This window comes from Panthera leo, chromosome C1, assembly GCF_018350215.1.
Source record: "Panthera leo isolate Ple1 chromosome C1, P.leo_Ple1_pat1.1, whole genome shotgun sequence".
In the NCBI taxonomy this organism is placed as follows: Eukaryota; Metazoa; Chordata; class Mammalia; order Carnivora; family Felidae; genus Panthera; species Panthera leo.
In genome coordinates, this window is record NC_056686.1 from 105016799 (window position 1) to 105044734 (window position 27936).

The window sequence follows — 27936 nt, forward strand, 5'->3', positions numbered from 1 at the left end:
CTGGAAAACAGTATAGAGGTTTCTCAAAAAACTAAAAATAGAACTACCCTATGACCCAGCAATTGCACTATTCGGTATTTATCCAAGGGATATAGGTGTGCAGTTTCTAAGGGACACACGCACCCCCCATGTTCATAGCAGCACTATCAACAATAGCCACAGTATGGAAAGAGCCCAAATGTCCATTGATGGATGAATGGATAAAGAAAATGTGGTGTGTATGTATGTATGTGTATATATATATATATATATATATATATATATACATATATATATATATATATGTGTGTATATATATGTGTGTGTGTATATATATATATGTATATATATACTATACACACACACACACTGGAGTATTACTCAGCAACCAAAAAGAATGAAATCTTGCCATCTGCAACTACGTGGATGGAACTAGAGGGTATTATGCTAAGTGAAATTAGTCAGAGAAAGACAAATTTCATATGACTTCACTCATATCAGGACTTTAAGAGACAAAACAGATGAACATAAGGGAAGGGAAACAAAAATAATATAAAAACAGGGAGGGGGACAAAACAGAAGAGACTCATAAATATGGAGAACAAACTGAGGATTACTGGACGGGTTGTGGGGGGGGGATGGGCTAAATGGGTAAGGGGTACTAAGGAATCTACTCCTGAAATTGTTGTACTATATGCTAATTTGGATGTAAATTTAAAAATAAATAAATAAGTGGTAAAAAAAAAAAAAGAATAAACAACACTTTTGTAAAAAAGAAAATAATATACTTTTCAAAAAGTTTTTGCAATAAAGTATCTTGACACCTTGACTTTATACCACATAAATTCCTTTTTTCCCATATCTGAAAAAAGTAAAAGTAATGGGTAAGAATTTTGTTAATTAATGTTTTCAAAACTATAATTTAAATAGTTGAAAAGAAAAATTCTTCCTAAATGTCAGCCTCACAAACCCAAAGAGTGTTCCTTCCTTTACCTTCCGCTACATTCTCCATCCACAATAAGTGGTACCTAATAGCACAAGAGGAGGTGTCCACTAACGAGAATACCAGAATCAAGGGAAGAAATACCTACACTCCTACACTTTCATTCACATCTCTGGTATGAATACTGAATTAGAAGTCAAATACCTGCTCTTTCCCCAACCAGCACCTTAGCCAATGCATTACGGATCATGCATGCAATTTAAAAAGTGTTCCTCAGGCACTTGTATCCCAATGTTTATAGCAGCACTCTCAACAATAGCCAAATTATGGAAAGAGCCTAAATATCCATCAACTGATGAATGGATAAAGAAATTGTGGTTTATATACGCAATGGAGTACTACATGGCATTGAGAAAGAATGAAATATGGCCCTTTGTAGCAACGTGGATGGAACTGGAGAGTGTGATGCTAAGTGAAATAAGCCATACAGAGAAAGACAGATACCATATGGTTTCACTCTTATGTGGATCCTGAGAAACTTAACAGAAACCCATGGGGGAGGGGAAGGAAAAAAAAAAGAGGTCAGAGTGGGAGAGAGCCAAAGCATAAGAGACTCTTAAAAACTGAGAACAAACTGAGGGTTGATGGGGGGTGGGAGGGAGGGGAGGGTGGGTGATGGGTATTGAGGAGGGCACCTTTTGGGATGAGCACTGGGTGTTGTATGGAAACCAGTTTGACAATAAATTTCATATATTGAAAAAATAAATAAAATAAAATAAAAAGTGTTCCTCAATATTGTTAGTGTTCCACAGACAAAAAACAGCCAGGCTACCTTCATTAACTACCTACCCACCCACTTCTACTTGCCAATGGTAAGTAGAATTAGTGAACAATAACTGAATATGGGGAATTATCAATTCATGCAAAGAAAAAGGCATTATCGCATTAAACCTATTACTTTAACATAACTCGTAAGAGAGTAGAGTATAAACCACATCTTACTCTACTTGTGATCCAGCACCATGTTAAGACATAGTGAAAATGCAAAGGAACCAGGTTCCCTGCAAGATACGGAATGGCCACCAACAGTCCCTAAATCATACTCTACGTACAATTGACACGATCTTCACGCATTATTAACGCTGCAGATGAACTTAAATGAACCTTAGAAAAGTTAAATAATGATCACAAACACCTTTTGCAGACATATGTGAAGATGGAATTAACAAGAATTGGAGGGAATCTTAACAAAAAGCAGAAAGATAAAACAAAAAAAATCAAAGAAATAGGTATAATGTCTCTAGTCCCTAAAATGGCTCTGAGGAAAGATTTGACCATGCAATAAAAAATTCCGACCTGAAAACCATTTACTTTCTTTTCACTGAGCACAGTACATTTCCACCCTTGTCCCTCCACTCAGTCCACATATCCCAAAACACAGCAGGCTATAAAAGTCCACAATGCATCTATGACCGCTTCCTTTTGAAATAAAGGGGCAAAAGAAGAAAGGAAGGAAGAAAATACATTTTCTAATTTAATTATCAGGTGTGGAATGTATCAATAACTTGGAAGAGATGTGAGAATGTTTCAACATCAAAAAGGAAATCTACAAAATACAGAAACAGTCAAAGGATATTAAACAAAACTAAAATGTTTCATCAGCAAGGATTCTGCACAAATAAATACTATTTTCTGCTTCAGATTTAAGCTGATATCGATCAGCTAATGAAATGTGGTCAAAAGACTGTCATTCTGGTCACTGTTGTTTAAAAAAACAAAATAAAGCAGCCCCACCCACACTGCTGGAAAAAAGCTTCTGACATATGCACTAAACTTGTTTACCAAGGCCACCTCTTAATAAGAGAAATGCTTTGCAACTTGACTAGGGTTATGTAACTATTTTGCAATGTGTTATCAGTTTAAAATCATGTTTATTTACTCCCTAGTTTTAACACATAGGTTATTATTCTTCTATAAGGTCAGGTGGCCGTAATAATAACATCTTTCCAATTTTATTCCATCATTCAGAACTTCCCACAATAGAACTTTAGCCATTAATTTTATCTACTTTTCCTCTAAATTTTTTAAAAGATTATATGATATTGACATGTGACAAATTAGCTTCTTTAAATAGCTCTGTTCCCAAAAACATGGTAGTAAAGGTAATAAATTTAATAGTGACAACTTTTATAGCAAAACCTGGGTACCACAAAATAATACTGCAGTTCACAGACATGGAAAAAATCCAATTTCAGTTTCAAGGTGGAAACACCAGTGAATCCCTTCCCCTGCTGTATTTTCAAGCAATTCACCCCCAACTTCTGGCTTCTTTTTTAAGGATTTTTTTTTAAGGATTTTATTTTGCAAGAGAATCGCCAAAGTCTGCAAGGTAAACTAGGATCCCTAAAATGAAATACTTCCCAGGGATAAATAACTGTAATATAGTGGAAAGAGGACTAGGAATTTAGAGACCTCATCTGCACTACACCCCACTCCATCACTTAGACATGATTGGCTAGATTTTTTTTGTTGTTAATGTTCAAGCTCCCCCTTTAGAAGAGATGTTCACTGAAAAATGACAAGGAACTGAACTTTTCTTAAAGAATGGGGACTGCCTCGGTCTACACCAAACAAGATTTAAACCTGGGGTTCTTGCTGTAGGGCAAGATCTGCCCTGAACAACCATTACTCAAACTTCAGTCCTCAGCAGCTAAAGATACTAGAGGCACTAAATACGTGAATGCCAGTTTCGGGGGGGGGGGGGGGGGGGGTGTACAGCCTAGAGAAACAGAGTATCCAAAGATTTTTTATTTTAAATGTAAATGTTTAAACGTTTGGAAGTTTAACACTTCAGCTAAACAGCAAGGCGGTCCAGTGTTTCTAAACCCGAATTACTTTTAAGGTAAAACGAGCCATTCTGCCCACAGTCATTCTGCATCAAGCCGTTCCGCGGGCAGAGTTGAAAGACGACCACATCGCACACCAGCACGCAGCTAGCAGAAGGGAGGCAGGCCAAGCCCAGCGCGGGGAGCCGCTCCAGCAGCACTCGCCCCACGCAAGTCCCACCCGCACGCTCCCTCCCTCCACCCCGGGTCTCCCCAGTTCCCTAGGTCGGCCCCTCCCCCCGTTCCTCCCCTCCCCCACAACCCCCTCGCTGTCCCCGCGTGTCCTAGCTCCCTCAGCCCCAACTACGGCCCCTCAGCCCAGGGTCTCCTCAGCTGCCAACCTCTTCAGCCCCTCTTCCTTTGGAGGCGCCCCAGCCCTGCTACTCACCGGGGTTAGCAGCAGTCGCCGCCATGGCCGCAGATGCCACTGCCGTCGCACCACCCCCCTCCCAGTGGGAGGAGCCGCCGCCACCGAACTGGGGGAAGGGGGAGGGGAGAGCCACTCCCCAAACGCGGTACCCTACAGCCGCCACCGCTACCGCGGAATCTAAGATGGCGGCTGCGGCAACCCCCCCCCCCACCCCCACCCCGGCCCCAGCCCCTGCGGAGCACACACCCCGCCCACAGGGTGGGTGGAGTCATTCGCCGAGACCCGCCTGCTCGGGGAAACTGACCAATAGAAACGCCAAGAGGTAGGGCCGGCCACTGTGCCTGCCTGTCCATTGGAGGAGGGGCCCTGAAAAAGAAGTGCAGCTGTCTCTCTAATCCCGCCTCCTGTGCGTCAGAGGTCCGTAATCAAGTGACGTCAGTGAAAAACAATTTCTAAAAAGCTTCGCTAAGTGGTGGTTTCGCTGGGCTGACCGCTGTGCAGACGATTGGTTTTGAAAATCTTCTTTAGATTCTCTAATGCTTGAACTTTACCCAGTGATTTGTAATCCTTTCTAGAGTTGTTGTTTTTTTTTTCTCCTTTAAGGATCTTTTCCCTGGTGGAAAAAGTTCAATAACTAATTTTTGAGTGCTTGCTATGGAACTGGTAGTGTAAAAGGATCTGGGCATTTAAGATCTGGTAAGGGAGATAGATACCTACCGCGAAAACGGAAGGCAATGTATGCAGAAGTGAGTGGGATGACTTCCTTTGGTCAAACTTAGGGACATACTGATGGGATTTTAGTAGGGAAGTGCTAAGATGAGGACTGAACAAATTTTTTAATAATCGGAAAGCATTGAGCATTCGCTCCAGAAGCTGTCCAAACTGTTTTATGTGTATTTACTCATTCGATCCTCACAACACAGTGATGTAGATTCTATTATTATTTCCATTTTGCAGATAAGGAAACAGAAGCAAAGAGATTAAGCAAGTGATAACCAACTAGTAAGTAATGGTGTGCGAGGCAAACTGGAGAAGTTTGACTCCAGGGACATGTTTTAGCACTACAGTTTTAGCTCACCTTACATATCTTTCACAAATTGTTTAATATAAATTTAATTCGAATTTTAACAGAAACTCCGTCATGCTATTGAGCATCTTTGCATTCTTATAGGTTATATATGTAATACAAGGATTACATTGATCCATTTCTCTCGTTTAGTTAACAGCACAGTTTATCTTAGCTGAGGTAGCTTAACATAATTTGTATATTATTGTTTACATTTGTTAAATTAATTTTTTCTTTGTTGCTATTTTATTGTGTTGTATTTCCAATTCATCGTAAAAGAAAAATCATCCACTCAAAAGAAGTATATTGAAACATAAGAAGTAGTGATAAAAAAAAGTCACAAGTACAGTATTTCAATTCAAAATTGTGTAGTAAAGCTAGGGGCATCTGGGTGGCTCAGTTAGTTAAGTGTCTGACTTAGGCTCAGGTCATGACCTCAAAGTTCCTGAGTTCAAACCCCAAGGTTCCTGAGTGGGAGCCCCACATTGAGCTCTGTGCTGACAGCTCAGAGCCTGGAGCCTCCTTTGGATTCTGTGTCTCCCTCTCTGCCCCTCCTCAGCTCACACTCTATTTTCTTTCTCTCTCAAAAATAAATAAACATTAAAAAAAAAAAAAAACAGAATCAAAATTATCTAGTAAAGATAGCCAGCTATTAGACAAGATCGCAGTTTAGGGGGCACTTGGGTGGCTCAACATTTAAGCAGCCAACCCTTGATTTTGGCTCAGGTCATGATCTCTTGGTTGATGAGACCGAGCCTGGTTTTGGGTTCTATGCTGACAGCACGGATACTGCTTGGGATTCTCTCTCTCCCTCTCTCCCTCTCTACTCCTTCCCTATGCACACACAAGCTCTTTAAATAAATAAACAAACAAACAAATAAATAAATAAATATTTTTTAAAAGTCTGCAGTTTAGATATAGACTGTAAGTTTTGTGCCTTTTCATGTGGTAAGTTCATCCAAGCAGCAATATATAAATGAATAAATAAAAATGTAAATAGAAAGTACAACTATGAATAACTAAAAACTAGATTTTATTGGGCCAGCAATCCATTTGTCTATTGTCTGCTACATTTTGGCTGTTAGGAACTTTTGTCAGTGACTCAAAAAGCCATCAAAGCTTACAAGTCATATTTGAACCAAATACAATGACCTCTTTGCCATGTAAAATGTATTTTTCCAGAATGAATGCAAAATAATGTTTTCCAGTATGAAATAGATGAATTTGTGGATAAAAAAGATCAAGTTACATCCCTGCTTTAAAAATGGCAAAAGTCATTTTGTTTCAGCAATGCTTGTACAACTAGCTACAAAGTTAACAACATGGGAATGCAAGCTGGTGCAGTCATGCTGGAAAACAGTATGGAGGCTCCTCAAAAAACTAAAAATAGAACTACCCTACGACCCAGCAATTGCACTACTAGGAATTTATACATGGGATATAGGTGTGCAGTTTCTAAGGGACACATGCACCCCATGTTTACGGCAGCACTATCAACAATAGCCACAGTATGGAAAGAGCCCAAATGTCCATCGATGGATGAATGGATAAAGAAAATGTGGTATGTATATACATACATATATATATATGTATATATATATATATATATACATATATATATGTATATATATGTATACATATATATATATATTTATACACACACACACACACACACACACACACACAATGGAGTATTACTCGGCAATCAAAAAGAATGAAATCTTGCCATTTGCAACTACGTGGATGGAACTAGAGGGTATTATGCTAAGTGAAATTAGTCAGAGAAAGACAAAAATCATAAGACTTCACTCATATGAGGACTTTAAGAGACAAAACAGATGAACATAAGGGAAGGGAAACAAAAATAATATAAAAACGGAGGGGGACAAAACAGAAGAGACTCATAAATATGGAGAACAAACTGAGGATTACTGGACGGGTTGTGGGAGGGGGGATGGGCTAAATGGGTAAGGGGCACTAAGGAATCTACTCCTCAAATAATTGTTGCACTACATTCTAACTAATTTGGATGTAAATTTAAAAAAATAAAAAATAAAATTAAAAAAAGTTAACAACAAATGTTTTGCTTAGAGAAAGTTTAACAAGCTATTGGCAAAAATCCCTAATCCAATACCACACAGAATCATGGTATAGAGCATGAAAGGGCAATATTAGCCCTGTACTTGCTAACAGTGGACACAACCAATGTACATAATATGAACCATTTCACAGCATATATGCAGTACATAAGGAAAAATGCCCAGAAACTTCCTGTTAGGATTATTATTCAAAATTAAAGTTACACTAATTCTAAAAGACATATGCACCTGTGTGTTTACTGCAGCATTATTTGCAGTAGCCAAGATATGGAAGCAATTCAAGTGTCCATGGACCTATGAATGGATAAAGATGTGGTATACAATGGAATATTACCATAAAAAAGAATGAAATCTTACTATTTGCAACAACATGGGTGGATCCAGGGAATAAAATGCTAAGTGAAGTAAGTCAGTCAAAGACAAATACCATATGATTTCACTCATATGTGGAATTTAAGAAACAAAACAAATGAACAAAGAAAAAAAGAGACTCTTAAAATATAAAGGACAAACTGGTGGTTGCCAAAAGTGTTGGGGTGGGGGGGAGAGAAGTGAAATAGGTGAAGGAGATAATGAGAACACTTCCTCTGATGATCACTGAGTAATGTATAGAATTGTTGAATTACTGTATTGAACACCTGAAATAACACTGTATGTTAACTATACTGGAATTAAAAAATAAATAAAAATTTGTTTAAAAATGAAATAAAAATCATATATATTTTATACATTGCTATAGTACGATATATGTCATAGTAAAGATAAGAAAAAAGAAAACTTTTGAAAGGATGCACAGAAAACCATTACCTATACTTAGTTCCAGGGCAACAAATTGAAGTCTAAATGGGAGAAACTCTTAGTTTCCACTGAATTTTTTTGTAATATTTTGAAAGATAAAAAGCTTATATGTAGGTCTGGAGAATGCTAAGAGAAATAAAAACACTGACACAGTAAAAAAGAAAAAAAATTGAAGTTGCAGAAAAAGACCTTTTCATTTAGAAAAACTTTCATTTAACAAGGAATTATTTTGGGGGCGCCCGGGTGGCTTAGTTGGTTGAGCATCCGACTTTGGCTCAGGTCATGATCTCACAGCTCATGAGTTTGAGCCCTGCGTCAGGCTCTGTGCTGACAGCTCGGAGCCTGGAGCCTGCTTCAGATTCTGTGCCTCCCTCTCCCTCTGCCCCAATCCAGTCGCGTTCTGTCTCTGTCTCTCTCAAAAATAAATAGACATTAAAATAGTAAATAAATAAAATAAAATAAAATAAAATAAAATAAAATAAAATAAAATAAAATAAAAAGAATTATTTTGTGAGGTGTGAGAAAGTCTGAAAAAATATCCTGGGATCAACACTGATAGAGTTGTAGCCTTGGGTGAGGGAAGGCCATTATTTCTACAAAAAAGAAAATGTCAGTCCACTTTCTGTTTTATTCAGGGAACAGTTGGTAGCCAAGGAGTAGTTCTCCTGAGCCTGCTTAAGTATAGAACAAATTAGTAAAAACTGTAAATATAGTAAAATAGCATCCAGTGAGCATAATCTTTGAAAAGAAATGGGTAAATGTTAGAAGACTTTTTTCTGCAGTAAAGAAAGGGGCAAGTAATGGCGAAGATGCTGTCACAAGGGCTGGAGTAGAATATCCCTTTTCTACTATACAGATAATACTAACAAAAAGCATTTTTTCCAAGTAGATTTATCTGAGCACCGTTTTCAGTATTTTCACTAACTTGAATTTATGACTTCAAGTTAAAAATGCCATGACTTTTAATCTTAAGAACTAAGTATCAGGATTTTGTAAGAAAACCAGACAGTTGTGCAAATGCCTTGACCAAGAGTTTATGATTTCCCAATATATGATAATTTTATTTCTTCACTGGAGAAAAAAAAAATGAATGACACATTATTGAACATGTTTTAACCACATCAAAATGTCACAACTGAATGGGGGGAGAAAAACTTTTCAAAGCTGAATGTAACCCATACAACTAAATACAACTCCTGCTCTCTCCCAAATTGAAACATTCCACTTTTGAGGTTGCTGTATGCTGTATGCCCTTCTACACATGCCCTTCAGTTAGAAACCCTACATCAGGGCACCTTGGTTAAGCAACCAACTGGCTCAGGTCATGATCTCACGGTTCCTGACTTTGAACCCCACTTTGGGCTCTGTGCTGACACCTCAGATCCTAGAGCCTGCTTTGGATTCTGTGTCTTCCTCTCTCTTGACCACTCCCCCACTCATGCTCTGTCTGGCTCTCTTTCTCTCTCAAAATGAATGAACATTAAAAAAATTAAAAAGAAACTCTACATCATACAAAGTCCATGTTAGGTAAAAAACCATTCATTCAGAATGACCTGATGATAGCCCCACTCATTGCAATATCTGACAACCCACTGTGAGTTCAGATTTTCTAATTCTAGTAGAAATGAAAATTAAGAAGTTGATTAAGAAATAACTGGGGCACCTGGGTGGCTCTGTTGGTTAGGTGTCTGACTTTGGCTCAGGTCATGACCTCACAGTTCACAAGTTCAGGCCCCACATCGGGCTCTGTGCTGACAGCTCAGAGCCCAGAACTCGCTTTGGATCCTGTGTCTCCCTCTCTCTCTGCCTCTCCCTGCTCATGCTCGCATGCTTGTACACATGCTCTCTCTTTTTCTCTCTCAAAAATCAACACTGTTAAAAATTTGTTTAAAAAATGACCTATTGCACATGTTTTCAGCTTACCAATATTAAAGTTACTATTGCTACTATTAATTTTTTACCTATTACAAGTTGTTTTGTTACCTTGATAATGATGGCAAGGCAGTTTTTTTAATTATTTAAAATGGTGATCTGCGGATGCACCAGTTTTAGTGTCTCCAGATATAGTTAACAGATTTAGCAAATAAAAATACAGGTTGCCTAGTCAATTTAAACTTCAGATAAATGACAAATGACTTAAAAAAATTTTTTTTAACTTTATTTATTTTTGAGAGAGAGAAGAGAGACAGAGTGGGAGCAGGAGAGGGGCAGAGAGCGAGGGAGACACAGAATCCAAAGCAGGCTCCAGGCTCCGAGCTGTCAGCACAGAGCTCCATGCGGGGCTCAAACTCACAAAATCATGACCTGAGCCAAAGTCCGATGCTTAACTGACTGAGCCACCCAGATGCCACACAAGTGACTTTTTTTGGTAAAAGTATGTTCCAAATGTTGCATAGGACATATTTATGTGTTTTTAAACATTCATCTTTCATCCAGAAACCCTGCTCCTGGAGGTTAAAATTTTAAGGAACACTGATCCAGGTTTTTTTTTGGGGGGGGGGGGGGTGAAGACTGCAGGCAGAAAATCCACTTAGGTAAGTAGCTACTGCAGAAACCCAGGACAGCAATTACAAGGTTCTGACACAGGTCAATGAAACTGAAAAGACAATGATTGCCACAAGTACCGTTTTGACAAATAATCAAAAAGGGTTGCCATGGAACTGTACGTGAATGGAATGAAAGGAAGCTGTGACGTCAAAAGAAGGATTTGGGATAATATCAATAACAGAGATAGGGGCTAACTGGAAGTTCAGGTTTGTTCTGTTCATATTTATTTGTTGGATTGGTTGGTAGGACAGCCAGGTAAAAATGCTTATTAAGCATATGAAATCATAGGGCATCTGCCCAAAAGAGAGGTTGGGACCTAGATGTAAACTTCACCAACTGCAAGACACTGTGGTTTCATAGAATGCTAGCACCTTAGTTAAAAGAGAGAGGCAAAAGGACACAAAAAAATGCCTCAAGAAATGCCTGTTTCAGTCTGAGGAATGTCAACTATTCAAGATGGAGGCAGAGGTCAACAAGATGAAACTGATGTTCCAGAAAGCTAACTCTGATCCAGATTACATTCAGTACAGACCAGAATATGAAATCAAGACTAATCATTCTGAGTCAGCAAGCAAGAAAAATCCAGTTACACTCTTAATGGAATCATTAGCAATAAAGTCTCAGTATCAAACTTTGCATGCATGCTTTAAGCCATTAGCTGTTGGGCAGAAAGAGACTAAGAGCTGTGTTTGTGCCACTGTCCTTAAGACTACGACCATAATACAAAAGCAAACAGACTTGGAGCTGTCACTGTGGACTAAAGAGAAAACTGTGGCAGAGCAATTAAAATCTCACATGTCAGAGTTATGAAGAAATGGACTTGCCAAAGAGAACTCTCATGGAGAAGAGATCCATTCCAGAAAATTTTAGGAAGATGTCTTTTCAGCACTTGATGACTAGAGGTAGGGGGATGGGAAGGAGATTTGGCTTGACTGACTGGATAATTGATGCCTTTCACAAGATAGGGAAACATAAGGAGGCCAAAGAGTAATCAATAAAGTTCAGCTGAAAGGATGGGATGGGAATAAAGGGCACCTGGGTGGCTCAGTCAGTTAAGCATCCAACTTCGGCTCAGGTCATGATCTCATGGTCCGTGAGTTTGAGCCCCACGTCAGGCTCTGTGCTGACAGCTCAGAGCCTGGAGCCTGCTTTGGATTCTATGTCTCCCTGTCTCTCTGCGCCCTTCCCCTCCCCCCCATTCATGCTCTGTCTTTCTTTGTCAAAAATAAGTAAACATTAAAAAATTTGAAAAATATATGCACACCCACTTAGTCTTATAATTTCAGACAAGGAAGTTTAACACTATTTTGCATCTGTTTTTGTATAATTGGGATACCATAAATGTCCTGGCCTACTGTAAGAGAATATTTATGCACCATTTATGCAGTCAAACGTGAATGACCATGCTTTGGAAATTAAAGGATAGAAAGAAAAAAAAGAAAGAAAGAGAGAAATGCCTGTTTCAGATGATGGAAGAAGGAAGAGGCAATCTGGAAGAAGCAATGGAAGCAAAAGGAATTTCGAGATAAAAGATTTTGGGCAATAGCATCACGTGTTCAGAGATGAGGAGGAGCAAATCTAAGGAGAGTAGATGCAGCAGAAACCATAGTTGAGTGACTGAGAGTGTACAGAAAGTGAGTAAACGTAGTCAGATAGCTGGCATACAACACCTTTTCAAGAAATATGGGGGCACCTCGTGACTCAGTCGATTGGGCATCTGACTTGGGCTCATGTCATGGTCTCACCATTTGTGAGTCCAAGCTGCTGTCAGCACAGAGCCTGTTTCTAATCCTCTGTCTCCCTCTCTCTCTGCCCTTCTTCCACTCACACTTTCTCAAAAATAAACATTTAAAAAAAAAACACTAAGAAATATGGCAATGAAGGGGCACCTGGGTGGCTCAGTTGGTTAAGCATCCAACTCTTGATTTTGGCTCAGGTCATGATCTCACGGTTCGTGGGTTCCAGCCCCACTCTGGGCTCTGGACTCTGTGCTGACTGTATTGAACCTATTTGGGATTCTCTCTCTCTCTCTCCCTCTCTCTCTGCCCCTCCTCTATGCGTGTGCACACTCTCTCCATCTCTCCAAATAAATAAAAACTTGAAGGAAGGGAGGAAGGAAGGAAGGAAGGAAAGAAGGAAGGAAGGGTGGAAAGAAGGAAAGAGAAAGAAAGAAAAGAAAGAAAGAGAAAAGAGAAAGAAAGAAAGAAAGAAAGAAAGAAGAAAGAAAGAAAGAAAGAAAGAAAGAAAGGCAACGAAGGCAAAGTAATCAGATGGTAGCTGGGATGGGTACGTAGAGTACAAATAGAAAAGTATGTCTACAGACTGAGCTTGTGAAAAGCGTTGCAAATTAAAGATGAAGAAAATATATATGCCTGAGAAAACAAGTAAGACCTGGTGCTGGAGGAGACCAGCAGATAGGTTAGGCCACATATGGACATATTACTCTCAAAAAACCAAGGCACATTTTCCTGAAAATGTGTAAACATTTTGAAGTGGAAGAAAGAGAGGAAGAAAGACTCATACGCAGTGGCTTTGATGCTCAAAGAGTTAATAGGTCAAACTTCTGCTGAGAACAAAAGGTAGAAATGCTGTTGGTTCTAGCTACAGAGCTGTGGGTAATTTGGGGAAGTGTATGACTAAGAATGTATACATAAAATGATGTTCTACTTCTCTGAGACCCTAAAGTCAGAAGGCATAAATGTTCATGAAACTACAGAGCAATGTTACTACTTGGTCTGCCAATATCAGAAGCAAACTGAGGAATTTACCCAGGATTAGAGAACAGGTTGACAAATTAGGTCAGTATCTTGGGGGTGGGAGATTCTAGAGCTGCAGAAGGAGGTGAGACTGGTCAGGGAAACAAGAGAAGCTAGGAGAGGTTATGGGGCTGAGCAGAGAGGTTAAATTCTGGAAGCTGATGTTGATAGCACCTTCAAATGTGAGGGAGTGGGAGTGTCAAAGGACAGAAACTGAGAACATATATCACAAAAGTAAAAATATATTGTCAGTATGTGTGTGTATATGTATATATATAACCTTTAAATCAATGAATAAGAGAGGAATAGCCCAATGACAAGAAGAGAAAGGATAGGTACAGGATATCTGAAAGTGATGTACAAACAAAAATTCAAATACCATTCTAATGAGGGAACTGCAAGGGTTTTTTTTTTATGTTTTTGTTTTATTGTTGTTGTTTTATTTCTGAGTGAGAGAGAATGAGAGGACAAGCAGGGGAAGGGCAGAGAGAAAGGGAGACACAGAATCCAAAGCAGGCTCCAGGCTCTGAGCTGTCAGTGCAGACCCCAACACAGGGCTCAAACCCACAAACCACGAGATCATGACCTGAGCCAAAGTCAAATGCTTAACTGACTGAGCCATCCAGGCGCCCCAGAGAAATGCAAGTTTTTAAAAACTGAGATGTTGTTTTTGCCTGTTAGCTGGACGAATATTTCAAAGATTGAAAGTAACCTATATTGGTGACACTGGAAAAATAAACACTTTCATACCTATTTTGTATATTACAATAACCTTTCTAGTGTGTGACTTGGCAATACCTGTTAGTATTCTAAATATTTATATCCTACAACCTAGCATTTATATTTTTACCATTTTGAGGAATTTATCTCACAAAAACATTTCCACAAGTGCTCAGAAAAATATGTGCAAGGATACCCATTGTAATGTTGCTAAGAAATTTGAGGGGCTCCTGGGTGGCTCAGTTGGTTGAGCAACCGACTTTGGCTCAGGTCATGATCTCACGGTTTGTGAGTTTGAGCCCCTTGCCGGGCTCTGTGCTGACAGCTCAGAACCTGGAACCTGCTTTGAATTCTGTCTCCCTCTCTCTCTGCCCCTCCCCCACTTGTGCTCTGTCTCTCAAAAATAAATAAGTGTAAAAATAATTAAAAAAAAAAGAAATCTGAAACAACCCAAATGCCCACTAATAGTGAAAAAAAATCAGGGATATGTATGTAATGGAGTACCTACATACTTAGCAGCCATTAAAATGAATTAAGTTGATCTAAATGTATTAAAATAGAAAGATGTCCAAGGTATATTATTAAATGGGGAAAAAAGCATAAAATGAACATTATCTTGTAAATGATAATAATTATAATAAATATAGAAATTAAAGCTGGAAAAATCCACCGAACTATTAATAGTTTGTCTCTGGAGCATAGGATTAATAGGAGATTTCTATCTTTTGGTACATATTTCTGTAATGTTTGAAGGACATCTATAATTATAAAAAAAACAGAAATATGCAGCAATTTTGTTTTAAGGTCCATCACTAAACAATGGTAGCTATCATAATGAGCAGCAAAGCCTGGTTTTGTTTCAGACTTTAGTTTTTCCTACCCTGAAAACACCTCTCCCACACAATTTGTGATTGTATGGTCAGGGGCAAGAGAAATTTGGAAACAGAAAATTATTTTATTTTATTTTCCTCCAAGAATTAGTGACAGATTATTTTCTTCAATAATATTTTTAAATGTTTATTTATTTTTGAGAGAGAGAGAGAGAGACAAGAGTGCAAGTGGGAGAAGGACAGAGAGAGAGAGGGAGACAAAGAATCCAAAGCAGGCTCCCAGCTCTGAGCTGTCAGCACAGAGCCTGATGCGGGACTCGAACTCACAAATTTTGAGATGGTGACCTGAGCTAAAGTCTGACTCTGAACCGACTAAACCACCCAGATTCCCCCCACCAAATATTTTTAAATTGCTACATTTAGAATTTGGAAACTGAAAATATTTTTAATTGCTACATTTAGAATTTAAATTGCTACATATTATTTGGAAAAATAAAAGTGAGAGCTGGGACCATACCTCATTCTCCATTCTGTCCCCAGCATCTAGCAAATGAGTGACACATTATTGGGATTCAGTAAAATTTATTAAATATAGCACCTCTTCCAGAAGAGTTACTTTTCTAAAGGTTGATAATATTTTGAAAATTTATCTAATACTCAAAACAATTTTTTGAGTAGATAATATGTACATGGTACAATATAAACCACCCAATTTCTCATCTTGAAGCCCCAGAATAATTCTCTCCAGAAATATTCTGTATATTTATAAGCATATGTAAATACAGATAGACAAGTTTGCACGGGAGCGTGCATGCACACACATACATACACCCTATAAACGTTTTTTTGTTTGTTTGTTTGTTGTTGTTGTTTTTGAGAGAGAGAGACCGAGACAGCACAAGTTGGGGAGGGGCAGAGACACAGGGAGACGGAGAATCCCAAGCAGGCTCTGCTCTGTCACGCCGAGCCCCACGCAGGTACCAGGAGATCATGATCTGAGCTGAAACCAAGAGTTAGAGTCTTAACCGACTGAGCCACCCAGGCACCCCTAAAAGTTTTTTGATGAACCAAATAAAACCTTAGAGGAAATAGTAAATTTCGCTATATATGAACACATGTAATACCTAATACTAAGTAAAATAGTTTAGACTTTTCTGATTCAAATGTTCTAAGTAAATTCTTTTTGAGAAAAAGCAAATTTTTGAGTTTCAACTGATCTTGTTGGTAAATAGTTCCCAAACTTGAGCATACATTACAGTCCCCCTAGAAGGGCTGGTTAAAGTTTCTGATTCATTAAGGCATGGATGAGGGTCCAAGAATTTGCATTTCTAACAATGTCCCACATGTCACCGTTAATCCAGAGAACCGTTGCAGAGACCAAAAAGCTGGCTCCTGACCCATCTTCTACCACCCATGTGATCCACTTACAAGGTATTACTTGAGCTATTAACCTTGGCTGCCCCAGCCCTTGGAGAGTTGTGGAAATATTCTTCTACTGAACTGGGCTCCAATTTAATCTAGTGGATCATTTTCTCACTCACTATGGGAGTGTCTGAAACTTGATCATGTTTTAGTTGAACTATTCATGAAGCTTCTGAGTTCAGCGTGGGAGTGGGGAAGGGACAGAGCTACCAATCACTCTCCTTTCGCAAGAGGGCGTTGATAAAAAGGGGAGAGGCTGCCAAGAGATGTGCTTGAGCAAGAAGAGACTGCCCTGCCAACAGCCAGCCTTGGCTATCACTCTCTCAAGAGGTAAATAACTATCTGTATTGTCTTTCTAGTGAAGTTTTTATGGGAATAATTACAACAATCCTTCTGAGTTTTGTAGAGCTTCTCCGCAAACTTGGGAAGTACTAGGGAAATGACTGAGGGAAAAGTAAAGGGCTTTTATGCAAAAGTGAAACTTTACAAGGTACAGTGTTGTTTTGAAACAAGCTTGGGGAACCCCTGTGGGTCCTATTGTCTAGAGGATGTCTTTGATTTTAGGGATTATAGTAGGAGAGCGTCATTATTGTATTTCTTCATCATCACCTCTCCCTTTAGAGTAAACTTATGGCCCGGACAGAAAAGCTGGGTCTTTTTAGGTTGTTTTTGTTGTCGTCTTGTTTTGGTTTTTGTATATTTATCTTTAAGAAATACAGGGCAACAGATGGGGGAAATGAAGTGATTTGAGAAGGCAACATAGGAAAGGAAGAAGGGATTAATCTTTCGGGGAAGTATCAAGTGAAAGTGGAACTAACATCCGATACAGATTTGTAACTGCTGTTGTTGTGTGTCCTACTTTAGCAGTACCAAACTTTACATAAACCGATAGATTCCTGCCCTATCTCCTTTTCCCTATTCTAGTCCTGAGCATTTCTGCTGCTCATCTCAAATAAAACAGGAACCTTAAGAACCACTTTAAAAATTCTAGGACATGGAAAAAAGGTTTTGGATTTATCTGCCAAGAAAAGTGACTTTACCTAAAAGGTCTTAAAGAATTTATCTTTTTCTTTTCAAGAGAGAGGAGCATCCACAAGCTGGAGAAATGGGCAGAGGGATAGAGAGAGAATCTCAAGCAGGACCCATGCTCAGTACAGAGCTTGACACAGGGCTCAATTCCACAATATTGGGATCACGACCTGAGCTGAAATCAAAAGTCTGATGCTCAACCCACCCAGGCACCCCTGCCTAAGAGGTCTTAGAGGAAAGGAAACTGAATATCCAAGGCTGCAATAATTTGTGATTTTTTTTTTTTTGCATTCTAAAAAACTTTTTACATAATTTTGTATTCAAAATCTTGCTTTTTTTTTTTTTAAAGAGAAACGTCCAACTTGTATAAACTTCAGGCCTTATAAAACCTAGATATGATCCCTGAATATGAAAATAAGAGCCAAGAGCATGCATGGCATACTTGGAACCAAAACAACATCAGCCTTTTTCTTTCCTTTTCCTTTTTTAATAAGAATGTATTTTACTTTTTTTTTAATTTTTTTAACTTTTTTTTTTAATTTATTTTTGAGACAGGGAGAGACAGGGCATGAACAGGGGAGGGTCAGAGAGAGGGAGATACAGAATCTGAAACAGGCTCCAGGCTCTGAGCTGTCAGCACAGAGCCTGACGCGGGGCTCGAACTCACGAACCGCGATATCATGACCTGAGCCAAAGTCGGCTGCTTAACTGACTGAGCCACCCAGGTGCCCCTGTATTTTACTTTTTGAGGTGGAGGGAGGAAAGGTATCAGCCTAACAGGATCAAAATTAGCTTATTGGAATTTAGCATCTGTGAGTGAGAAGTTTGAATAAGTGAACTAGAGACCTTTGATTCAAAGTTCAGAAATTCAAGGGGCGCCTGGGTGGCTCAGTCGGTTGAGCGTCTGACTTTGGCTCAGGTCATGATCTCACGGTTCATGAGTTTGAGCTCCCCATCGGGCTCTGTGCTGACAGCTCAGAGCCTGGAGCCTGCTTCAGATTCTGTGTGTCTCTCTCTCTCTCCCAAAATAAATAAACATTGAAAAAAACAAAAATAAAAAAAGCTCAGAAATTCAGATTCAATGAGATAAGGAGGAAAATCAGAGATGATTTTATGTTTTCCAATTTCCAAATGCTGAACGTTTTCCATCCCTCTGCAATATTTGAGGCTCTTGGTAACACACCTCCTTGAATTATCTCATCGCTTCAATTTCATGACTCTCCATTCTTCAGGTGTTCCTACTATAACTATTCCATCTGTGGTTTCTAGCTCTCTTTCCTCCACCGTAGAAGCAGACATTCCCTTGTTTCAAATTCTCCTTTGGCCATCTCATCTACTTCTATGATTTCAACTACCCTGCATCTGGGTGACTCAGCTCTAAAGATCTTGCTCTTCTTTACTCCTAAACTTCAGTCCCACATTTCTGCCTCTTGAGCATATCACACCAGTGCCTTTAAATTCAACCTACTCCAAACTGAACTCATCATATTCCCTTTGAATATCTGCTAATTCCTAAAATAAATTGTTCTATTAATGGCAGCATTTTTCTTTCAGCCATCCAAAGTCAAACCCCAGGTCATCTTTATCACTTCTTCCTCCCATATGTTCATCTAATGTATAAGTCATGTCAAATCCTTTCTCATCCATTCCTTCCTTTTTGTTACTATATTATCCTAGTTTATACTTTTCTTGCCTCTTGCTAAGACTGTTACAACTCCTGGGGTGCCTGGGTGGCTCAGTCAGTTAAGCGGCCGACTTTGGCTCAGGTAATGATCTCGCGGTCTGTGAGTTCGAGCCCCGCGTCAGGCTCTGTGCTGACAGCTCAGAGCCTGGAGCCTGTTTCAGATTCTGTGTCTCCCTCTGTCTCTGACCCTCCCCTGTTCATGCTCTGTCTCTCTCTGTCTCAAAAAATAAATAAACGTTAAAAAAAAATTAAAAAAAAAAAAAGACTGTTACAACTCCTTCTAATTGTTTTCCAACCTATGGTGTCTGTTTGCTGTCTCCAATATCTTTTATATATTGTTGCCAGCTATCTTTTTAGAGCATGGCTTTGATGATTTACCTTCCTTCCTTCAACAAGCATGAATTGTATATGCCCAATATTCCCGGCACTGATACAGATACTAATTCATTTATGTAGGTATACTAAACAGCTACAATGTGCCAGCCCTGCCATAGGCACTGAAGCTATGTCACTAATGGGACACAGACTAAGGCTTAGAGCTTACATTCCAGTTAGGGTCAGTGGGAGGTACAGTAAGATATGGCCCCTGCTCTCACTTATCTGTTCTAAATCCTTCAATGGTTCCCCCATGCCTGGAAAAGAAAATTCGAATTCTTTATGTTGACTTTCAAGACTCATTATGATTGTTTTTCCTCCCAAGTTTTTATTTAAATTCCAGTTACTTAAAAATATGGAATGCTTCAGGGCATTCCCTGGGTGGCTTAGTCAGTTGAGTATTCAACTCTTGATTTCAGCTCAGGTCATGATCCCAGGGTGGTGGGATCAAGCCCCATGTCGGGCTCCATGCTGAGCGTGGAGCCTGTTTAACATTCCCTCCTTCTCTCCTACTTCCCCTCTCCCCACTCACACGTTCTCTCTCTCTGTCTCTCTCTCTGTCTCTCTCTCTCTCTCCCTCTCTCTCAAATAAAGGAAAAGAAAAAAGGGGGGGGGATGGAAGTCTTCATGAATTTGTGTGTCATCCTTGCATAGGCGCCAGGGACTGGAATGTTGAGTGACACAAAGATGACACAATTTATAATTCAGGCAGGGCAGAAGTGGGCGTATCCAATGATGGTAGCCGCGGTGCCCAACAAAATCATCCAGTGCCAGCAGTGCCCTAACCAGACTTCTCCTGTGCTGAACATGACTGTGGTTGGTTCCCAATGCCTCGTCTCCCTTCGTTTCTGCCTGTTTTTTTTTTTTTAATTTTTATGTTTATTTATTGCTGACACAGAGAGAGACAGAGCATGAATGGGGGAGGGGCAGAGAGAGAGGGAGACACAGAATCAGAAGCAGGCTCCAGGCTCTGAACTGTCAGCATAGAGCCCGACGCAGGGCTCGAACTCACAGACTGTGAGATCATGACCTGAGCCAAAGTCGGACACCGACTGAGCCACCCAGGCGCCCCTGATTTCTGCCTATTTTATAAGACCAATTCTACTTCATTCTGGAAGCTGACTAGCCTCTTCCTTGCAATAAATACTTTTTTTTGCTCAGGTGAGGGACATTGTTTCTGTTGCTTGCAACAAAGAATCTTGAGTGATATAAAAGTATTCTTTCTTCCTCTGGACTTGGGGAGGAAGAGGGAATGTGAAGAGGGAATATAAGAGGTCTGGATTTATTGGGGCCATTCTTTCTACTATAGGAAATCAGCCTGTGTATAAACTCAACATAGAAGAAAGGTGGGACTGTGAAATATAATAGACATATCAAGGCAGAACCCTGGTAACACCTTGAATCTCTGGATCCAACCATAACTAAAGTTAACTTTACTCTGGACTTCAGCCTCATAAGTTAATAAATTCCATGTATTGTTTAATATCACTCACGTGAACTTTTTGTCACTTGCAACCAAATGCATCCTACCTGATACCTTTTCATTCCGTCTTTGAAAAGGAATCCTTTGCCTGATTCTGCAGTAGGCTTTTAGCTATTCTACTTCTCTTCTTTCTTTCCCAGTTGAACTCCTCATAAATGATGTAAAATCTTAGTGTCTTCATTTCCTCACTGCCCTTTCCTGCTTAATCCACCGAAGGCTGGATTACTTCTTTACCACTCTGCTGACACTATTTTCTTTGAGATCACCAATAGTCTTTTCCTGTCTTAACTCAATGCCACGTTCTCAAAGTCATTCATTTGTTCAGCATTTTTTACATGCCCACTTTAGCAGAGTGTAGTGCTACATCCACTCATTGAACAGATATTTATTGAATAGCCAATATATCCCAAACTTTTAGTATAAAAAACAAACAAATCCTACTTTCAGGTCGGATTACTATTTTGTCACAGAAGACAGACTCTGAAGTAATCGTAGTAAACCATAGTGAATATTACTAGAATATCTCCCTGGAAAATTAACATTTAATCTAAAGCCTAAAAGTTGAATATAGAAGGATGGAAATAATACAAAGAGAATATTAATGACAAGGCTTAGAGGCAAAGGAGGATCATTCAAAAGTCACGGAACTGTGAGAAGTCCAGCATTTCTGGGTCACAAAGTATGAAGGAGAGAGTGGCAAGAAACAAGGTTAGATCAAATTATGGAGAGCCTTGGAACCCCATTAAAAAGTTTGAAGACTGTAGGCAGCTGGTGACAGATTTTAATCAGAAGACTGATGGATTTCCATTTATTAAAGACCACTTTGTGGTTTGGAAGGGAACACAAGTATTTTCAGGAATTCTGAGAGTATTTGCAGGAGTCTGGTATTTGATGACCTAGAGTACAGTGATGACCATGGGAATAAAGGGAATTGAGAAAGAAAGAAAGAAAGAAAAGAAAGAAAGAAAGAAAGAAAGAAAGGAAGAAGGAGTTGACTTGAGAGATAATTTTGGAAGTAGGCCCAAAAGGATATTAATAGATGTAGGGAGTAAGAAGCTACTGAAATGTGGAACACAAGAGTTCCACATGACCTGCTCTGAAAAGCACTGTAGAAAGGTGAGGAAATCAATAATGTGATATATATGTACATGAGATATTAAGGGGAATACAAATATCTACAAATTTTCCCACATTTCCAGCTGCCAGGAGGAGCCCCAGACTAGTTTTTCTCTTATCCCCAGTCTTTTTTTTTTATAAGCATTTTCTCTAAGTTTATTTTGAGGTGGGGGAGGGGCAGAGAGAGAAAGAGAGAGAGAATCCCAAGCAGGCTCCACGCTGTCAGTGTGGGGTTTGAACTCACATAACCATGAGATCATGACCTGAGCAGAAACCAAGAGTTGGACACTCAGACTGAGCCACCCAGGCGCCCCATCTTTTATCCTCAGTCTCAAAACCACTTCCTTACAATTCTCTGCCAAAGGTACAATTCTGCCCATCGTGAAGACAATTACTGATATTGTTTCCCAGAGCTGCTTAGCTCCCAGCTGTCCCAAACTAATCTTTTATGAAACAAGCATTCTCTCTGTGTTCCCAAAAGATTCACTAAACCATTTTTTTTTTTTTTTCAAAACAAATCTGTTTGCATTTTCTTTCTCTCTAGGCTTGGAGGATGTTCAGGGTTCTTTCTTTATGATGTACTTCTCATGGGTTACTCAGAAGTTCCCTCACTAGGGTTATCTAACTGCAGATCCCTTAGAATCAATGTCCCTCCACTGGCTTTACAGCACTGAATCCAAGTCTACCTCCAACCACTTTCTGTTAAGGTAACTTCCTTCCAGCAGGAATCCCTTTCAGGCTAGATCCTCTTTCGAATGATGCCCGGGGTTGGTCCCTATCTATGGGGTCATTATCTGGCCCTCAGGAAAAAAAAAATTCTCCTTGATCAATCTCAATTCTGCCTTCTTTTATTTTAAAGTTTTTTTTTAAGTTTATTTATTTATTTTGAGAGAGAGACAGAGAGAGAGACAGAGTGCATGCACGCCTGCAGGGTAGGAGCTGAGAGAGAATCCAGAGTGGGCTCTACCCTGTCAGCCCCATCGAGGGGCTCCATTTCACAAATCATGCGATCGTGACCCGAGTTGGACGCTCAACTGACTGAGCCACCCAGGTGCCCCAATTCTGCCTTCTTTTCTGTTGCTACAGCCTGCTTCAGCCAACTTCTTTCTTTCATTTTATCATAGTAAGAGCACATAACGGGATTTACCCTCTTAACAAATATTTTAGTGTGCGATACATTATCATTACTACTGGTACAATGTCGTACAGCAGATCTCTAGAGCTGGTTCATCTTGCTTAACTACAATTTTATGCCTGTTTATTGATAACTCCCCATGATGAGTGATGTTCAGCATCTTTTCATCTGCTTATTGGCCATTTGTATAACTCCCTTAGAGAAATGTCTACTCAGATCCTTTGCCCAGTTTTTTAAAAAGTTTATTTATTTTGAGAGAGGGAGAAAGAGAGAGAGAGAGAGTGCAAGCAGGGGAGGGGCAGAGAGAGAGGGAAAGAGAGAATCCCAAGCAGGCTCTGTGCTGTCAGCACAGGGCTCAAACTAACGAACTGTGAGATCATGAACTGACCCGAAATCAAGAGTCGGACACTTAACTGACTAAGCCACCCAGGAGCCCCCCGTGCCCAATTTTTAATTAGGTTATTTGTATTCCCTTTATTTAGTTATAAGAATTCTTTATATATTCTAGATAGAAGTCCCTTATCGGATATATGACTTGCAAATATTTTCACCCATTCTTTGGGTTGTCTTTTCACGTTCTTGATAGTGTCCTTTGAAGAACAGAAGTTTTAAACATTTTTTTTTCAAATCTCTTTATTTATTTTGAGAGAAAGAGAGCATGAGTTGGGGAGGGGCAGAGAGGGAGGGAGAGAGAATCCCCAGCAGGCTCTGCATTGTCAGCGCAGAGCCAGACTTGGGGCTCAATCTCATCAACCATGAGAGCATGATATGAGTCAAGCCAAAACCAAGAGTTGGTCGCTCAAGTGACTGAGCTCCCCAGGTGCCCCAAATGTTTTTCTTTTTTTTAACTGAAGTATAGTTGATACACAATGTTACAATGTTACATTAATTTCAGGTATACAACGGTTAGTGATTTGACAAATTTATATGCTAGTGCTTTGCTAACCACAAGTATAGCTACCACCTGTCACCATAAATGCTATTACAATACCACTGATTATACTCCCTATGTTGTCCCTTTTATCCTTATGACTTAGTCATTCCATAATTAGAAGCCTGTACTTCCCACTCCCCTTCATCCATTTTGCCCATACCTCACATCCCTCCCCTCTGGTAACCATTAGTTTGTTCTCTATATTTATGGATATATTTCTGCTTTTTATTTGTTTAATTCTTTGTTTTTTAGGTTGTTTTTTGGGGGTTTTTTGTTTGTTTTTTTTTTTAGAGCCCACACATAACGAATCATACATTGTTTGTCTTTGTCTGACTTATTTCACTTGGAATAATACCCTCTAGGTCCACCCATGTTGTCATAAACAGCGAGGTCTCATCCTTTCTGTGGCTGAGTAAAATCCCATTTTATATACATATATACACCACATCTTTATCCATTCATCTGTTGACAGACACTTGAAAAAGTCTTAAATTTTGACAAATTCCAACTTACCTATTTTTCTCTGCTGTTGCTTGTGCTTTTGATGTAATAGCTAAAAATTCTTTGCCAAATCCAAGGTTATGAAGATCTACTCTTTTGTTTTCTTTTAAGAGCTTTGCAGAGTTAGGTCTTTGATCTATTTTGAGGTAGTTTTTATATATGGTGTGAAGTAAGGGTTCAACTTCATACTTTTGCATGTGGCTGTCCCGTTGTCCCAGCACAATGTTTCTTTCCTCACTGAATGGTGTTGGCATCCTTGTCAAAAATCGGTTGACAATAGATATATGAGTTTATTTCTAGACTTCCAAATCTATCCCACCTAACTATATGTCTATCCTTGGGCTAGTGCCACACTGTCTTAATAATGGTAACTTTACAGTGAGTTTTGAAATCGGGAAGTGGGAGTTTTCTGCTTTTCTTCCTTTCAGTGTTGATTTGGTGGACTAAGTTTTTTTTTTTTTTTAATTTTTTTTTAACGTTTATTTATTTTTGAGACGGAGAGAGACAGAGCATGAACAGGGGAGGGTCAGAGAGAGGGAGACACAGAATCTGAAACAGGCTCCAGGCTCCGAGCTGTCAGCACAGAGCCTGACACGGGGCTCGAACCCACGGACCGCGAAATCATGACCTGAGCCGAAGTCGGCCGCTCAACCGACTGAGCCACCCAGGCGCCCCAAGTGGACTAAGTTTTAATAACCAAAATTGATCCCTTCTGGGATGTACTTCATTTTTCATTAAAAGATGGGAATGACAGGGGCACCTGGGTGGGTCAGTCAGTTAAACGTCCGACTCTTGATTGTGGGTCAGGTCATGATCTCACAGCTCGTGGAATCAAGCCCCACGTCAGTCTCTGTGGGTCAACGAGATCCTGCTTGGGATTAGCTCTCTCCCTCTCTCTTTCTGCCAATCTCCTGCTCTCTCTCACACACACACTCTCTCTCTCTCTCTCAAAATAAAGAAACATATAAAAACAATGGGAATGACAGCACAGTTAAACATAGTAATTAGAAAAAATAAAATAATTTTATGTTCATACCCAGTAAGTTAAGACTCCAGAACAATTTAGTTACAATATGTACTCTTAGAATTTGGAAGAAAAAAAAAATCTTAGAGAAAGATTTGGATGTAACACAGAATTGGGCTGTTCAAGGTAGCTTTCCCTGGATCTTACCAGGCAAGGAAGCTCTAGTTGATTTCTGAGCTATACATGTTTGCTCATGTTTTGCCTTGGAGTATTTTTCCAGAGGTTTTATGCTTTTATGTGTATATATTTTGAACATCACCCATACTAACTTTATCAATTTCATAAGTGCTTCTTAAATAAGCCTTGCTTTTTTTTTTTTCAAATCTCCTTTGGTTTTGACATGTTATTAAGAAAACACACACATACATATACAAACCAATCAACTTGTTTTATCCTCTTTTGTCTAGGAATATGACAAACCTGAAGATCCCTGAGGAGGTAGCTACTGCTCTACAAGGGTAAAGAAGTGTGTGTTCCCATGGATGATTCGAGCCTGTCCAGCAGTATTGATGTAGACAAAGGCTTTGCCATCGCCTTTGTTGTTCTTCTGTTTCTGTTCCTAATTGTGATGATTTTTCGGTGTGCCAAGTTGGTGAAGAACCCCTATGAGGCCAGCTCCACAACAGCAGAACCGTCGCTGAGCTGAACTATGAAAAAGCCTGACAGACTCCTCCTCAGGGGAGATATTAAATCTTCTATACAGGTGTTTATGATCTGGACTTCATATTGGTTCCCCTCTCTGTGTGTCAGCCTTCTCACTCTGGCATTCCACAATAGGCACAGGAGGGTGAGTTGAGAATAATAAAAAGGATGAAACACAAGCCAGTTTATATTCCTATTCAGGGAAATGGTTACAAAGTGGGACAGAGACAGGTTGAACTCATTGATTAAAATAAGGCCATGGGTTTCAATTCTCCAGTATCAAATGTCCTTAAGATAGTTGGACATAATTTTTGATGTAATGCAATACAATATAATAATGCTGGGGCACCTCGGTGGCTCTATCGGTAGAGTGCCTGACTCTTGATTTTGGCTCGGGTCATGATATTGTGTTTGTGGGCTCGAGCCCCACATCAGGTTCTGTGCTGATAGCATGGAGCCTGCTTGGGGGTTCTCTGTCTCCCTCTCTCTCTGCCTCTTCCCTGCTCATACACTCTCTCTCTCAAAATAAATAAATAAAAATTAAAAAAATAATGCTTGGAAGGCCCACCTAAAACCAGAATTCCTAGAGGTGGTCCTAGAAGATCCCTCTGGTTGTGCAAATATAAGGCCAGCAGGAACCAATTGTTCTTTGATAAGAGTCTAACAGGACCTTTTTAGTGTGTGAGGTTTTAAAAAAATTTGCTACCCTTCTCAAGTGGACAGAGCTGTGTGGTAGAGGGGGAGCAATTTGTCTTCAGAGAATCCCTTAATCTTTCTCAACCCCACATTTCCTCATTTATAAAATAATATCTAGTAGATTGAAAGGGGCCCTCCAAAAGATACGTCCATGTCCTCCCCTGGAAACCTATGAATGTTTTTACATATTTGGCAAAAGGATCTTTGCAGATATAATTAAGAATCTCAAGATGAATTCTTCCTGGATTAGCTGGGTGAGCCCTAAGTCCAATGACAAATGTCCTTTGTAAAAGACAGACGAGAAGATACAGAGAGACAGAGGAAAAGGCCCTGTGAAGACAGAGGCAGAGATTGGAGTCATGCAGCCACAAACTAAAGAACACTTGGCTGGAACCAACAGAAGCTGGAAGAGGCAAGGGAAGATTCTCATCAGAGCCTTTGGAGGGAGCACAGCCCTGCCAACACCTTGATTTTGGATTGCTAGCCTCTAGAACTGTGAGAGAATAAATTCCTGTTGTTTTAAGCCAACGAGTCTATGGTAATTGGTTATGGCAATCACAGGAAACTCATATGTAATACACAACGATGATGGTGGTAGTTATCATGATCAGTCCAAGAATCTTTTAAAAGAAAACAGAAAAGGCACTCCTGGGTGGCTCAGTTAGTTAAGAGTCTGACTCTTGATTTCAGCTCAGGTCATGATTTCACAGTTTGTGAGACGGAGCCCCAAAGAACCTGCTCAAGATTCTCTCTTTCCCTCTACCACTTGTGCTCTCTCAGAAAGAAACAAAGGAAAAGAAGGAAGGAAGGAAGGAAGGAAGGAAGGAAGGAAGGAAGGAAGGAAGGAAGGAAGGAAATTATAATCTGTACTCTCCAAAGTCTGAAGTTAGGGAAATTTGGTA

General features: G+C 39.6%; 3 protein-coding genes across 11 annotated transcripts in view; 2 read left to right on the plus strand and 1 right to left on the minus strand.

Moving 5' to 3' along the window:
* Positions 1-4375, minus strand: part of ARNT (aryl hydrocarbon receptor nuclear translocator) — a 76218-nt gene extending 71843 nt beyond the window's left edge. For all 7 annotated transcript variants that reach the window (XM_042953874.1, XM_042953872.1, XM_042953873.1 and 4 more), the window contains exon 1: positions 4196-4375. In XM_042953874.1, coding sequence (XP_042809808.1) covers positions 4196-4220 — 25 coding nt within the window. In that variant the 5' untranslated portion in view covers positions 4221-4375. The remainder of the gene's footprint in view (positions 1-4195) is intronic.
* Positions 4376-11143: 6768 nt separating this feature from the next.
* On the plus strand, positions 11144-11497 carry LOC122228401 (spindle and kinetochore-associated protein 2-like). Its single transcript, XM_042953431.1, has one exon. The coding sequence runs from the start codon at positions 11144-11146 to the stop codon at positions 11495-11497; it is 354 nt and encodes a 117-aa protein (XP_042809365.1).
* A 5159-nt stretch (positions 11498-16656) lies between these two features.
* Positions 16657-27500, plus strand: CTXND2 (cortexin domain containing 2). Of its 3 annotated transcripts, none has more exons than XR_006206001.1 (3): positions 16657-16745; positions 26104-26399; positions 27328-27500. XR_006206001.1 is itself a non-coding variant. In XM_042951816.1 (2 exons), exon 2 carries the CDS (start codon positions 26175-26177, stop codon positions 26340-26342), a length of 168 nt encoding a protein of 55 aa, XP_042807750.1. In that variant the 5' UTR covers positions 16657-16745; positions 26104-26174; the 3' UTR covers positions 26343-26730. The 3 variants fall into 3 exon arrangements, 1 of the variants encoding a protein (XP_042807750.1); XR_006206000.1 differs by having other exon boundaries at positions 27332-27500; XM_042951816.1 differs by lacking the exon at positions 27328-27500 and having other exon boundaries at positions 26104-26730.
* Positions 27501-27936: the final 436 nt, after the last annotated feature.

Coding starts and splice junctions, on each gene's coding strand:
- LOC122228401 (XM_042953431.1), top strand. CDS start 11,144: ATGGAGGCAGAGGTCAACAAGATGAAACTGATGTTCCAGAAAGCTAAC.
- CTXND2 (XM_042951816.1), top strand. CDS start 26,175: ATGGATGATTCGAGCCTGTCCAGCAGTATTGATGTAGACAAAGGCTTT.